This window comes from Littorina saxatilis, linkage group LG17 (genome assembly GCF_037325665.1).
Source record: "Littorina saxatilis isolate snail1 linkage group LG17, US_GU_Lsax_2.0, whole genome shotgun sequence".
Lineage (NCBI taxonomy): Eukaryota > Metazoa > Mollusca > Gastropoda > Littorinimorpha > Littorinidae > Littorina > Littorina saxatilis.
This window is the reverse complement of record NC_090261.1, coordinates 49,119,742-49,135,617: the sequence shown is the minus strand read 5'-3', so window position 1 is coordinate 49,135,617 and position 15,876 is coordinate 49,119,742. Positions and strand designations below refer to the sequence as shown.

The 15,876-nt window shown below is 43.4% G+C and overlaps 1 protein-coding gene across 2 annotated transcripts; it reads right to left on the bottom strand.

The window, feature by feature from the left end:
- Positions 1-66: 66 nt before the first annotated feature.
- On the bottom strand, positions 67-15,876 carry LOC138953681 (acyl-coenzyme A thioesterase 1-like). 2 transcript variants are annotated; one of them, XM_070325573.1, is made up of 9 exons: positions 15,683-15,876; positions 7,174-7,536; positions 6,101-6,373; positions 5,675-5,844; positions 5,263-5,376; positions 2,767-2,855; positions 2,327-2,414; positions 1,485-1,686; positions 67-1,004 (listed from the first exon to the last, which is right to left on the bottom strand). In XM_070325573.1, exons 1-9 carry the CDS (start codon positions 15,711-15,713, stop codon positions 865-867), a joined length of 1,470 nt encoding a protein of 489 aa, XP_070181674.1. In that variant the 5' UTR covers positions 15,714-15,876; the 3' UTR covers positions 67-864. The 2 variants fall into 2 exon arrangements, with proteins under 2 accessions (XP_070181674.1, XP_070181675.1); XM_070325574.1 differs by lacking the exon at positions 7,174-7,536.

The window sequence follows — 15,876 nt, the reverse complement described above, 5'->3', positions numbered from 1 at the left end:
AGAAACATGTTCGTGCACACACACACACACATACGCACGCACATTCACAAGCAAGCAAGCCAGTGATACTTTGAGGACACTTTTTTGAGCTGGAAAATTATCATTGTGCAGTGAACCATTTGACCATTCCTGGGTCATAAAAGACTCATATATAATATACAGATGACCGTTTCCTCAACATAAATGCACGGAAGAAGATTAAATTGTTTATTAAATCACAATTCCAGGCGCATGAAGAATATCACTAATGTTGTTCGATACAGGCCTGCATGTTTAACTGGGTAATTGTGAGTAGTGCTCCTCTGGTAGTTGAAAATAAAACCACTAATGTTTATAATAGTTTAAAGTAACATTCAAAGTGTACCATTGCAGTTTGCCCAAATTCATTGAGAATCTTAGGTTGTAAAAAAGAAAGAAAGTGTAAAACCCTCTGAGCATTTCTTGGCTAGGAAGATTGTTGTGATGATGGTGCCATTGTTGTTGTTACTTTTGCTTTGTTTGTGTAAATGTTTATGTCCCTCGAGCAGCTTGATTGGAAGATAAGGGAAGGAGCAGCATTTGACCCTATAACTCTTCCTTCCAAACCGTTTTCAACCATAGATGTAAGGTCAGTTTGTGTCAGTTCTGCTAGAAATGTCAATCCACTATTCTTTCCTTTGTTGTGGTAGTTTGTTGTTGTTGTTTGTTGTTGTTTGTTGTTGTTGTTTGTTGTTGTTGTTTGTTGTTGTTGTTGTTGTGGTATTTGTTGTTGTAGTTTATTTTTGTTTATGTCCTTTAACCATCCTGATTTTAACGGCAGAGGACAGTGCAACTTCCAGCACAAACTCTGCCCTTCCTTACAGCGTGGCAGTTTTCAACAATGGATCATTGAGGTTGTTCCATGTCAGAACCGCTAGAAGAAGTGTCCACCAGCCAGGCATGGAGGAAGTCAATAGTTCTCTTCCACGCGTCCAGCTGTGCCACAGCGTGTGCCTTGGGCTCCCCTCCCCACAGGACATTGCCCACTGGAAGGAAGAAAGATGGCATTGAAATCACCAAGGCTGATGGGGTCTATGTCGACCAAAAGAGTAGGATTCCCTGTAGGTGGAGTTCTTTGAAGCTTAAGAATGAACTAATATTGAGTTTGGTCATCAAAAACCTGAACATTCTAATTAAAATTAAAATGTGAGTAATCGATCCAAAAATGAGTTCATCTTAATCTGTATCATTTCCTGATTCAAAAAACATATAGATATTGTTATGTTTGGATTAAAAACAAGGTCAGACAGTTGAAAAGAATTAAGAAAAGTGTGTTTTCCTGTTACGCGCAAGCACCACTACGCTATACTAGCTTGTCAATTTCTCTATGTTTTTCACGTGAGAGTGTGAGTGATTTACTAGCTGCGGGGTATTGACCGAGGTATAATCATTGTCTTTGTGGACAAAATGCAGTACGTTCAATTTCATTCTGTGAGTCCGACAGATTGACTAAATGAACAACTCACTTGCGACAGGATTGTAACAGTAGCGACAGTGGGGAGTGTAGGGCGGTTCCAGCAGATGCCCAGCGCCAGGGTACATGACCACGTCGATTAGGTGGCCCTTGTGTTGGGGATAAAGGTCACGGACACGGACCGCGTGTTCCCAGGCGGCCTGCTGGTCGTCTTGGCAAACCAGGCACAAAATGTGTGCGTCGCTTTTCCATATCTGCGAGACAAGAATGTCAATCCGTTTGCTCATTGAAAGTAAACAGACGAATAAATAAAGAAAAAACCCCACTAAATCCCCCATCTATCCCTTTTTTTCATAGAAAAGGTCCAGGTTACTTATGAGGATGTAAAACAGGATTCAGCCCCTAATTAAAAAATGTCAGTGTTTTTTGTTGTTTCGGCGAAACTATGATATGTACCCAGCCCGTCTGTCTCTCTCTTTCCGAGGCTCTCATACACTCTCATGTGCACGTGGGCAGTGTGTGTACGAGTACTACATATCCACCATTTGAAACAAAACACACACACCGAAATCAGTTTGCTTGATGGTTTTACAACACACCAGCTACACTTCTGACCCACAGTACGATTTGGTGGTTTGCTAAATACTGGGCACTGTCAATATGACGATAGTGTGTACATGCACGCGCTGACGCATGAATGCACGCAAGCATACACATAAACACACACACACGTGCGCACGCACACACACACACACACACACTGCACAACCACAACACAAACACGTGCGCGGGCTCTTGCACAAACTCACACACACACACACACACACACACACAAATGCGACCCCCCCCCCCCCCCCCCCCACCACCTACATACACATGACATGAACCACCTACGGGGAAATAATCCTCATCAGTGATGACGTAACAATCTCTGGTAATGAAGCCCTCTTTCTGCCGCTCCTCAACCTTGTTTATATCCGTCCTGAAAAAGAAGAACGCACAATTTATAAAAAGAGCTTAAAACCTTTGTCTCTTGGCCTGTCTTGCTTTACTCCCCCTCCCTGGTTTTTTTTCTCTCAGTCTCCCTCTGTCTGTCTATCTCTCCTTCCCTCTCTATTCCTTTCACTCAGTGTTTGTGGGTGCATGTGTGCGTGTCACAGTGTGTGTATGAATCCCTCTCTCTCTTTTTCTTCTGTCTCTGTGTGTGAGTCTGTCCATCCATCTGTCTATTTCTGTCTCTCAAGCACACACACACACACACACACACACACAATTCAATAAACCACAAGTCTATCAATACTACACTAGTTTAATGTGCTTCTGTATAGACTCACACGACCGCACGCTGAAACACCTTTCCTTGACGCAGAAAGTCGTTAACAATCTGGAAGGGGGGTCCATTTATTTCTACAACAGCTTTCACCTGCAAGCATGCAAAACCACCCGTTCTCAAAGGTTTATTGTCCAAGGAGAAAAATACAATAATTCTGCTTCGCTAAAAAAAGTTTTCAAAATGACTATGATTAAAATGAAGGCACCTCCCTGTCAGTCTTAAAAGGGGGGTTCCACTGTACTAAAACTTAACAGCTGGGTGATTTCTGTGCAGAGCACAAGTTTTTGGACGGACCAATTTCTCAATGGACACGAGTGTCAAGCTGTGAAATTAATTCAAAAAGAAATTCTCACTATGCACAGGAAGCAGCCAGGATGATAAATAATAATAATAATAAATAACTTTTCTATAGCGCGAGTCCCATCAATTGGCTCCAGGCGCTTTACAAATTCATTATAGAATAAACTAGCACAAATCAACGAGCATACAAAGCATACATTTAACTGAGACATAACACCAAGATCCCAAGCACTAAGCAAAACTTAGCGTACAATGTTAAAAGTAGGATGATGATTTTGGAATGTGTTCAAGCGCAGGAATGTTCTTAGTCCATGTAAACTTTTCACAGGGACAGATCCGAGTCCGGCCAGGCTGTTACATGGAATAAGAGCATCATTTCACCAAGAGCATCATTTCACTAAGAGCATCATTTCACCAAGAGCATCATTTCACTAAGAGCATCATTTCACCAAGAGCATCATTTCACCAAGAGCATCATTTCACTAAGAGCATCATTTTACTAAGAGCATCATTTCAATAAGAGCATCATTTAATTAAGAGGATCATTTAATTAAGAGGATCATTTCACCAAGAGCATCATTTCACCAAGAGCATCATTTCACTAAGAGCATAATTTCACTTGGACATAATGCACACACACATAAAAAGAAACAAGTCGCGTAAGGCGAAAATACAACATTTAGTCAAGCTCAGTCGAACTCACAGAATGAAACTGAACGCATTGCATTTTTTTTCGCAAGACCGCACACTCGTAGCATCGTCTGTCCACCGCTCGCGGCAAAGGCAGTGAAATTAACAATCTAGAAAAGCGCGGTAGCGGTTGCGCTGTGGAGGATAGCACGCTTTTCTATATCTCTATTCTTTTTAACTCTTTGAACGTGTTTTTAATCCAAACATATCATATCTATATGTTTTTGGAATCAGGAACGGACAAGGAATAAGATGACATTTTAAATCGATTTCGGAAATTTAATTTTAATCATAATTTTTTATATTTTTAATTTTCAGAGCTTGTTTTTAATCCGAATATGTTTTTGGAATCAGAACATGATGAAGAATAAAATAAAAGTAATTTTGGATCGTTTTATAAAAAAATAATTTTAATTACAATTTTCAGATTTTTAATGACCAAAGTCATTAATTAATTTTTAAGCCTCCATGCTGAAATGCAATACCGAAGTCCGGCTTTCGTCGAAGATTGCTTGGCCAAAATTTCAATCAATTTGATTGAAAAATGAAGGTGTGACAGTGCCGCCTCAACTTTTACAAAAAGCCGGATATGACGTCATAAAAGACATTTATGGGAAAAGTGAAAAAAACGTCTGGGGATATCACACCCAGGAACTCTCATGTCAAATTTCATAAAGATCGGTCCAGTAGTTTTGTCTGTATCGCTCTACACACACACGCGCACAGACACACAGACACACGCACAGACACACACACACAGACACACACACATACACCACGACCCTCGTCTCGATTCCCCCTCTATGTTAAAACATTTAGTCAAAACTTGACTAAATGTAAAAAAAAAAGCTCTTATCAGCATTCTTTGCAGAGTGGGACATTTTCAGTTGAATTTATTCAAGGCATGGACACTGCTGTCGTTTACGAAATAAATTCAACAGAAAATCCACACTCTGGAATTGAGATGCATAAGTCACAGGAAGCTGTCAGACTGTTGATTTTTAGCATTATGACGAAGGAGGAGGACTGATGTAAAAGTCTGAATCGATCTATGATCGCTTAGTACGCGTGAAGGATCTATAATCGATGAGGCTCTTCTTTGCAGCACTGATGAAGGCAAGGCGTATAATTAAAGCAAGCACAGTGACATCTCAAAACAGAGATAGACTACTAAACGCTCCAAAAATTCAGAATCAAATAACAAGAATGGAATATTTACTTTATGACAAGATACAACATCACATTCACAGGTACGTCGACCTATTGGGTTTTTTTTAAGTGGACAGACAGACAGACAGACAGACAGAAAAACTCTTATGGAACAGATAATGAACTTGAGCTTAGAAAGCGTAGCTGTTCTGGGTCTCAGGTGAGAATGTTGGTCATACATGAAACGTTCCAATAACTTACCATTGTTGTTTGTTTTTGATTTTAAAGATTCAGAACAAAATTAATATTGAGTTTTCTAAAATCACTCAATGATAACAGAGTTTACATAACATCTGACCTGTGGGCAGTGAATGGCCATCAGCATAGCATTGCAGGCTCCACTGGACACCCCCACGACCCCGAGCCCACCCGCTCTAACAGCCGGGTGCTTGGTCAACCAGGCCGTTGCTTCCTGAAACATGGTTTGCACAAGTGCATGGCACAAGATCAAATACACATACCCCCTCCCCCCCCCCGAAATTGGCGTATGCTGCCTGAATGGCGGGGTAAAAACGGTCATACAAGTAAAATCCACTCGTGCCAAAAACATGAGTGAACGTGGGAGTGTCAGCCCATAAACGAAGAAGAAGAAGAAAAAGAAATACACACGATTACTCAGGTGAGTCAAAATAGAAATTTGAACTTTAACTTAACATAGATCATAATTGATTTCTCCGCATTCACTGGAGTTAAAACAATGGGTAAATTACCTCAAAATAGTCGAACTGGACGTCCATCATTCTTTTGGGAAGATCTTCGAATGCGATGAAAGCCAGGGACAGAGCAGCAAAGCCGTGTCCTGCCAGCAGGGCCGCCCGCGTCTCCATGTTTCCGCCCGCTGCCCCGAACATGTCTATAACTCCAGGGTGCGTCCCTCTTCCTGAAAAAAATGAAGTGAAACTAGCTTATGCGACCATGTATGATGGAACACTATGTTTACAACTGAAAACATCGAAGTAAATACGGAGGGAATATTAAAATGGGGGATACATTAACAAAAGTTTTAACTTCAAAATTTGAAAAGGCAAGGTTTTAAAAGTCTTACATTTTGGGTCTTGAAAGGTGGAAGGGGGGGGGGGGGGTAACCGTATAAGGTTATTTGGTTAAGGCTGGTTGTTTGTCTATCCGCCTCTTACCAGGTGGGAGGAAGAGAGTGCCACGTATCCTCCCCTCTCTGATCTCAATCCTTTTCACCCCAGGCGCCAGAATTCTTCGATGCACACGCGTCACGCACAAAGGTTTTGCGGGTGACGTCATGGCAACAGTGTCGTCATCAGGAGTGACGTGTCCGCTGAACACTGCTATGGTGACCACAAGAGGCTTTGTGACGTCTCTGATGACGAGTCGCGCGTCTTGCGGATGCCCCGGGAGAGGTCTCATGCTCCAGAACAGCCCCGCTGGGTCCACACCTGAAGAGCAAATGACCCTATCAGTATTAAATTCCAAGCTCTCGGAAGCTCTCACAAACTTCAAAGCACATCAAAGCGTGTGGTTCGGATTTCTCACAAGACTGACCTGCGAAGGCCTAGGGTCGAAGTTGTCGCGACTTTCGAAGCATAAGAAAGAGCATGTCTCGCGGATGTCTCGTCGGAAAGATGCTCAGATGCCGAAAAGGTCTATAGCATTTTGGGAGTCGTTAAAGGCACAGTCCTTCCCGTGAAAAGTTTGGCTTACTATCTCAGTTCTGCCACCGCTTTTACATGGGGGAAAATTGGAGAAAAAAATGGAACAGAATGTTTGTTTTTGCAACGACTTTCAAGGCTTGTTGCTTGAGTAAAATGATGTTAAACGTCTATAGGTTTATAAACCTGCATAGCTAATTCCTTTTGGTAAACAGAAACATGCATGGCCATGCAGGCTTCAAAAAGGAACATGCAAATGATTGTATGTGAACGGCAAAATGTTTCATAGCGCCCCGCCCTCTCACTAAGATCTCACTAAAACTAATTGCAACACCGAGTTTGTTTAAAAAAAAAATGTAAGGAATATAGAGTTACACAAAATTCAAACTTTCTCAGAAAACTTTATTTTCTGTACGGAATCAGATTACTGATGAGATGTGTAAAAAGGCCTTTTTAGTTACTTTTAGTGTATTTAATTTCAGCTTATTTATCTCGATCGGGTCCTCTGGGGGTAACGACCCACCCACCCACACACACACACACACACACACACACACACACACACACACACACACTACAACATCAACCTGTGTAGGTGCCGTCCAGCGCAGGGTCCGTGTTCAGATCCAGGTTTCCCTGCTGGTCAGTGTAAAAATGCCCATGGGAAACGAACACCACTTCTTTTTTCCGCCACTGGCTTCGAACCAATCCCTGCAGCGTCACTTTGGCGTTTTGGCCATGACCATAAACGCGGATTTGAACCGTTTCATCGAACTGTGTCAACATAGGCTTGATAGCAATGGAGCAGCCTTGCTGTGGGGAATTAGAGAGGAGTAATGTCGGAGAGTCCGGTGATGACATCAGTGATGACGCGGTGGTGTCGTGACGCAACGGTGGCTTGATGCTGTGGAGTAGGATGCTGCGCAGACTCTGAAGACGCCGAACGGCCTCTGAAAGTAAACACGAGAAAACAAATATAAACACTAATCATCAAGTCACTCAGTGAAAGCGTTATTTAATCACATATTCTTACCCAATTCTTATGAATGCATTGACTTTAGTCCCACATGCTAGATGTCGAAAAAACCACTCAAATTACCTGCCCTTAGTAGGGTGGTAACCAAGCTAAAAGCGACGCCATAGCCGTTGCTATGGCCTGACCTTGCTCAGTTACCCATAACACCCTGCGCACCACGTGAGCGCCAGCATCCGTAATAATCATTCGAGACTATTAATCAAAAAACACCCCAAGGACATATCCAGCGGGGATGGATGGGAGGGTATTAACTATAAGAATTGGGTAAGTATATTTATTAAATTTAATTAAAAATTTTCCATTTAACTGCTTAAAACAGTCAAGAAGTATAATGGCCTAAAACTTTGATAAGAATGGTGATTTTATGGAACGTTTAATTACACTCTAATTTACCAATATATTTGATGTACTGACTTGCCTGCACGGACACGGGTGTTCAAAGGTTTCGACATTGTAAATAAACTTAAAATATACTGTAAACCTACAATACATTTTTTTAAAGCAGTCTATTTGTTTCGGATTTGAGCTTGAAAATCGTTGTCTCAATGTAAAAAACATTTTCATAATCTTATAATACTGAAAAGCAGCATTCATTTTGGCTCACCCATTTTATAAGTTCCTCGCTCGCCACCCTGTTGTGGAAATTGATGTAGTGTAAAAGCGTAGGACGTGTTCTTTAGTATGCTAGTCAAGTTAATTAAAATATAAATAAGAATTCTTTTCATCAGTTCGACGAGAAGCATAATTGAAGCACAACGCCCCCCCCCCCCCCCCCTCCCTCTCTTATTATCATTACGGTTTCAACACGCATGGTCGTGCAAGCCACTGATGTCATAAGTACCCGTATGGTCAAAATACAATATTGCAAAACGTGACAGAGGCTGATAGGATCTCTCTTAACGAAAGTGAATCGTATAGATGTGACTTATCGCGGTGAAAGTATAATTTATACAACAAGACGTTAGTGTGTTTAACTGCTGTTGTCATTGTAATTCAGCATAAATCCGATACAAAGAGATTACACAATCATGACAAACACAAAAGTTGATGCCAACCGAATATTGTTTTTGTTTTTTTGTTTCGGTGCTTCAGCATAATTATAAAAGTTGCCTAAAGGCACAGGCTTGGTGCATCTGTACACTACCGGAGATTTGGTAAGTTCACAAGTACGCAATAGTTCACACATGCCATCACCACAGGCGCCAAACTGCGCACGATTCGACTCCTAGTTAAGCGCAAACTGTACTCAGTACGCGTACACAGCATCAAACATGTGACAACTTATTTTCCTTCCATGTTTTCTTTAAAAGAAACCAACTTATTTTCTTATTTTTATTCCTAACACCTGTGCATTTTTTTTAAATAATTTTTTTTAAGATTTGAGAGTACTAGTGAAGTTTTGGCACTGAGGCGAAGATTCCGCAACAACTTGGTTAACATGTGCATTCCGACACCCCACCGTCACCAGACGAGTTTCCCATGGAACTTGAATAATAAAACAAGTCGCGTAAGGCGAAATTACTACATTTAGTCAGGCTGTGGAACTCACAGAATGAAACTGAACGCACTGCATTTTTTTCACAATGACCGTAGTCCGCCGCTAGTGCAAAAGGCAGTGAAAGTGACGAGCCTGTTTAGTGCGGTAGCGGTTGCACTGTGCTGCATAGCACGCTTTACTGTACCTCTCTTCGTTTTAACTTTCTGAGCGTGTTTTTACACACACACACAAAGAAAAACCACAGATGAGAACCAGGCAAGAGATTCAGACCGACTTACAAGTACGCAGGTGTAGTGCGCAGAAAGCGTACATGAGCGATGGTATCTCATGTGGGTCAAATCAAAACTCTGCCTTTCATAAATTGTCCACACACAAAATAAAAGCACTCGTGAGGACGCAACAAACAACCGTGTGAGCATGAACCTTTCCGCCTTCAAAGGAGGAATGAATAATAATTATAATATTCATAAAAGCAAAGATAAAACCAAGAAACTGTGGAAATAAGAAGTGAGATGAAGACTGACTGAATGAATGACTGACTGACAGAAGGAACGACAGAACGACAGACAGACAGAGAGACAGAGAGAGAGAGAGAGACACACACACACACACACACACACACACACACACACACACACACACACACACACACACACATTGGACAAAGAGTAATAATTCGAGCTCTTTGCATAGATCCTATCGTTACACACATCTGTGATATATATGGATTTTATCCCACATACGTGAGAGAGACACCCGTGAGATAATAATCGTTCAAATCACACGTGTGTAAAGCAAGTCTGGCAGGGACCTGTTTTTCCACAGCTTATGATGCCAAAGTCACCGAGACAAACGTCATTATAAAAACAAAAATTGCGCTCGATAATTACCCTCGGTGAATCTTTAGAACTAACACGTCACGCCACACTTTCAGAGTGACGTTTCTTTGCTTTGACGTAATAGATTGCACGAGGCTTTAGACAAGATCGAGGTTCCAAAACAAGCGTCTTCAATGTAGCTGCCTCGACTGCAGGACATTTTCAGTAAAATACACGTAAGTACAGTATGTAGGATAAACAGAATACTACATGGCTTGCTGTTTCGTACCAGATTTACACTCGTTGCTTTTTCAAATAGTGAACAGCTCGCTTTCGCTCGCAGTTCAATATTTAACAAGAGGCGAAGCCTTCAAGGCTCCCGTAAGAAATCGACAAACAGTAACACAAACTTAATCACTCCGTCACACATACACACACACAGTAAGCAGACACGGTGCAAGAGTGGGAGACGCTAGATCTAGATCTGTCTGTCTGTAGCCTACTTACGGGGACACGACTGCCACTGAGATCGACACTGCCCTTTCGACAGCGCTTCCTCGCGCAGACACTGAAAACACGCTGTGCAGATCAACCTGTAGGAAATCTCCTTTGGTATCTTCTTTATCTATTTTTTTCTGGAGCCGCTACGAAACCGAACAATGTGAAATCGTCTTCCCCGAATCGGCGAATGCAGCTCGGTCAGAACTGAGAAGTGAATCTATACCACAATCCTTCACGCGATCTGACCTAACCTTGACCCCTGACCTGGTATACATACCACACACAACACAAACCAGTCACCTGTTTTTACACCCCCAAAACCCACTACCACCCGTTTTCTTTGGATACACACTTTATCTACATACGTGCCGACGAAATGTTGATCATTGCTTCAATACTTTGAAGCTGTTGCTTGGATAATAACCCGGTAAAATTAGTATTTCGGTGTTCAGTCAAATGTTAAAGTTTCTATCACACACGCACCCACGCACAGACAGACAAAAGTTAGCATCGCATAGGCTACACTTACGTGAGCCAAAAAACAACTCGTGTAAATCTGGTACGACACAGCAAGCCATGTAGTATTCTCTATAGATGTAGTACCCCGCTTCTGCAAAATCATGAGTCGCTATTCGAAAACAAAAATCAGATCGATACATTCTCAAGCTTCAGAAAGATTTGCCAACTCACTGTATTTCACAGACACAGTGGAACAAATCAGCAATTGCCTACTACGGCACAGGTCAAGATTACCAGCTATTGTGTTTTCAGCGTAGCAATAGGGCCCGATATTTAGACGAGACAAGTATAATGCCGACGAGTCGAAGACGAGTCGCATTATACTTGTTCGAGTCTAAATATCTGACCCTATTGCTACGATGAAAACACAATAGCGTTTATATAGCTATTCTGACATTAAATTCTGTGTTAAAATCATGTTTTTGTCAGCAACAAGTACCAGAATGGTCCATGTCGTTGATTGCAGACGACGGTTCCCTTTCCGCATAAAGCCACGTAAATAACCGAACATTGAAAAACCCGCGGACATGTGTATTTCGGAGAAAACTCGAGATAACCGGATGTTTAGCATTACGTCAATATGCTAGGAATCATATGACGTCATGACGTATCATGCTTGCCTACGTATATTGTACTAGATGATTACCCGCTTCGCCGGGTACCGGCTTCGCCGGGAAGAAGTAGAGCCGAATACCAGGCTGCGCCTTGGACACGCCGGCTTCGCCGGCGCACGAAGGAAAGGAGATAAACGCGCAAAACACTGGAGACCTTCTAAAAATAGTAACGTGCAGTGACCTTCTAAAAATAGTAACGTAGTAACGGGAATATGGATTGACGCCACACGGAGGAAGGGAGATAATCGCGGCTGAAAACACTGGAGAAGATAAGGAAGAGTTACTGGTAGTGGATCCCGACAAAAACAAAAAACAAAATTGGTTCAGCGCGCACAGCGCTGCGCGCTGAGAGCACGTGTTGAAATATCTCATCGATGAGGTTGTGTCCGGGGTGTAGCTGAATACGGTGTCCAAATTTGAAAAAGATCCACCGAGAACTTTGGCCGTGCATCGCGAACAGACAGACAGACAGACACATGTCGTATATATACTGTTCAAAAAAAGAAACGCATAGTTGCTACTTGCCAAATTTGTTTTATTTTTCGAAAAAATTAACAGAAAATCCAATATTTAGATTATTTGTTTGAAATTTGGTATGGACACAGTTGAATGCACACACAGTTCATTTGCATCTTCAAATCAATCAGTCAATCAATACGATTGGGTGCCGAGGCTGTCAAGTCAGTAGGGGGTGTGACTGCCTTGAGCAGCAACAACTGCCCGGCACCTTCTGGGCATGGACTGGATCAGATGCCGGATATCTTGCTGTGGGATGGTGTCCCACTCCTCCTGAAGTGCCTGCAATAGATCGCGGTGATTTGCCGGCGCTTCTTCTCGCCTGCGCACACGTCTGTCCAATTCATCCCAGAGGTGTTCTATCGGGTTCATGTCTGGCGACATGGATGGCCAGGGAAGCACCTGGACATGGTGGTCGGTGAGGAACTGGGTGGTGAGTCGTGCTGTGTGCGGGCGAGCGTTGTCCTGCTGGAATATGGCATCCTGGTCAGCCAGAAGAGGAAGGGCGTGTGGGCGCAGAATTTCCTCCACGTATCGCTGGGCAGTTATGCGCCCTTGGACGTGCACCAGGGTGCTCCTTCCAGCGGTATTGATCGCCCCCCACACCATGACGCCTCCACCACCATGAACGGGTGCCTCATCCACACAGTTGGGCGCGTAACGTTCGTTTACTCTCCGGTAGACCCTCCTCCGACCATCATGTCGCTGGAGCAGGAAGTAGGACTCGTCGCTGAACCACACGTGTCTCCAGTGATTCCGGACGGTCCAGCGAAGGTGCTGGTTGCCCCACTGCACTCGGTTCTGGCGATGGCGGCGGGTGAGGACAGCTCCTCTGTGAGGTCTGCGAGCTCTCAAACCAGCTTCATGCAGGCGGTTCCGCACGGTCTGGTCCGATAATCGGTGTGGCCCGGGGAGAGCCTGGACAGAAGATGAGGCCGACAGGAAACGATTCCGGAGGTGGCGGAGCCGTATGAAGCGGTCGTGAGCAGCAGTTGTCGCCCTTGGTCTTCCCGCTCGTGGCAAGTCAGCAACGGAGCCAGTGGCTTGAAACCTGACCCACAGTCTACTGATGGTGCTCTGGGACACGTGGAAGTGCCTGGCGATTGCACTTTGACTTTGGCCTGCTTGTAAACGACCCAATGCAATTTGGCGGTCTTCTCTGCTCAATCGGGCCATCTTTCGTCGCTGAATTGTCGTCTGATTTCTTTGTGGCGAACAATCCGCTTTTATGGGTTTTGGAAGACATGGTGAGAGCTCAATATTCCCCGAGTTTCACGAGATTACACTGAAGCATGACGAGTGGTCATGCCAAATGAGCAATTTTGACATTGTAGCCACTGATAACGCATGCGTCACGTGCAGAGCTCACTTGTGGCAATGGACGAAAGGTCGACGACCAGATAAACATTTTCTGCAGTTTGGTGGATATCCTTGTAGCCATATAACTAAATTAACCAAATATTACAAGCTATGCGTTTCTTTTTTTGAACAGTATATTTGCTTTTAAGCTCTCCCTGTACAAATCTGAATCACCTGTTTTAACCTTTGATTTTATAAAGTGGCTCTGAAATTTTATCACTTTTTATAAAGTACTTTTTTGGAAAATAAACGTATACTTTTAACATCCTATTCCCAATGCGCTTGGAGACAACGGGTGCCAAACCCAATTATATTAAATCACACTATCTAGAAGAAGAATTTATCCCTCTTAACAAACTTTTATCATCACTACTCCTGCCACCCCGTCATCCTCCCCTCTTTTCTCACTTTTACCAGCTCCTTAGCGTATCACCAACTCTTGTCCCAAATAGAAATAGTTTCTGAGAGGACGTAAACTCCCCCCTTTAGTCTAAAATAAGTCTTGTATATCACTGTACTCGGGCCCTATTCTTTTTTTCGTCACACCTAAAACCGTTATTTCTTGTGAGCGACGCAGCATTTATATACCCTTAAACGTTACGACTATCCAGGTTTCCCAATTGCTTCGTTTCCGGCCGATTTATGTGGAGCACGTGATGCGCGGTGCGTCCCGCTAGCGCTACGTGTCATTTGTGCTACGTATCGTTTGCGCTATTTTCTGTAGTGCTATCGACACAAATTGCCAAAAACAGTAGTGCTATCGGCACGTAGTGCTATTGCCACAATTCACACATGCCATTATCGCTACGTCTCAATAGAACTACGTGTCGATATCACTATTTTTGAAAAACCAATGTACTGTAGCGCTACGTGTCGATAACGCTACGTGTCGATAGCACTATACTACATGTTCAAACAGCAGACACTTTCCTTTGTGTGTGCGTGTGAGTGTGTATATATTGTCTGCATGGCTGTCTGTCGGATCTGTATGTCTGTCTGTCTGTGTCTGTCTGTCTCTGTCTGTCTCTCTTTTTTTTCACCACGTAGGCCTATGTATTTCATGGTTGTTGTTGGTGTGTGTGGGTTTTTTTTTGGGGGGGGGATTTTGTTCTTCCCCCATCCCCCGTGGTTTGTGTATGAGTCTGTGGCCTTAGTATTATAAACCATTCTGAGTTCTCTCTCTCTCTCTCTCTGCCTTTGCCTAAAACCTCTATCCTTTGGTAATAAAGTTCAGTTTCAGTTTCAGTTTCTCTCTGCACCTCCCAATCGCTCTCTCCTTGCTCTCCTGCTCCCCTCCCCCTCTCCATCTGTCTTTCTGTCTTCTCTCGCTCTTTCTTTCTCGCTCGCTCTTTCCACCTCCCCCTCTCCCCCTCTCTCGCATGATACCGTATATACATACACGGATGTTTTTCTGTGTGTGAGTTTGTGTGTACTATACCGTGTGAGTACGTATGCGTTTGTGCGTGTGTGTGCGTGTGTGTGCGTGTGTGTGTTGTGTACGTATGCGTTTGTGTGTGTGTGTGTGTGTAATAGAGAGAGAGAGAGAGAGAGAGAGAGAGAGAGAGAGAGAGAGAACTCAGAATGGTTTATTATATTAAGGTCACAGCGGAGAGAGAGAGAGAGAGAGAGAGAGAGAGAGAGAGAGAGAGAGAGAGAGAGAGAGACTGAGAGAGAGAGAGAGAGACAGACAGACAGAGACGGTGTGAGTGAGCGAGCGAGTGAGCAAGAGAGAGAGCAAGATAGAGAGAGACACACGCACACACCCACACCCACACCCAACACACACTGAAACAGACACACGCACGCACACACATACAGAGACATACATATACACACACAAACCAGAAGGAGTGAGAGCGAGAGAAAAAATGAGAAAGAGAGAGTCGTCAGTAAGTAGTGGTATTGACACGTAGCGATAATGACACGTAGCGCTAAAAGATGTAGTGCTGTCGACACGTAGTGATAATGAACGAATGATAGCGACTCATAGACAAATTATTTGTAGCACTAATCAACGTAGCGATAGCGGCACGTAGCACAAATGACACGTAGGACAAATGACACGTAGCACAAATGACACGTATAGCGCTGCTAGCGATACGCACCCCGTGATGCGCACAAAAAAATATTGGCGGTCTAGAAGTGTCGTCTGCGCAATGATCGCGGCAGCTTTCTTGACGGCCAAGGACGTTGTGAGACGTCATTCGTTAGACCTCAATACACAAACAACTTTACCTTTGTCGGCTTTTTTTATCATTGCTGTCATCTGTATGGTAGACTACCTCTCACAAACTGAACAGGGAAGAGGCACAGACGTTGTGAGAAGCTTAAATGTCCGGTCACTCAGACACCTACAGTCATCTCAGGAGTCACAGGAGAGGCATGCTTGACAAAGAACGAAGCAGAAGGATTCCGCCGGTTAAAGGGAG

Excerpts from the sequence above, each read along its gene's own strand:
- LOC138953681 (XM_070325573.1), bottom strand. The coding sequence starts at position 15,713 with ATGACAGCAATGATAAAAAAAGCCGACAAAG. Across the intron at positions 5,377-5,674 it reads TCCAGTTCGACTATTTTGAG|GAAGCAACGGCCTGGTTGAC; the intron begins GTAATTTACCCA and ends ACCATGTTTCAG. Across the intron at positions 1,687-2,326 it reads CTGATGAGGATTATTTCCCC|ATATGGAAAAGCGACGCACA; the intron begins GTAGGTGGTTCA and ends CTTGTCTCGCAG.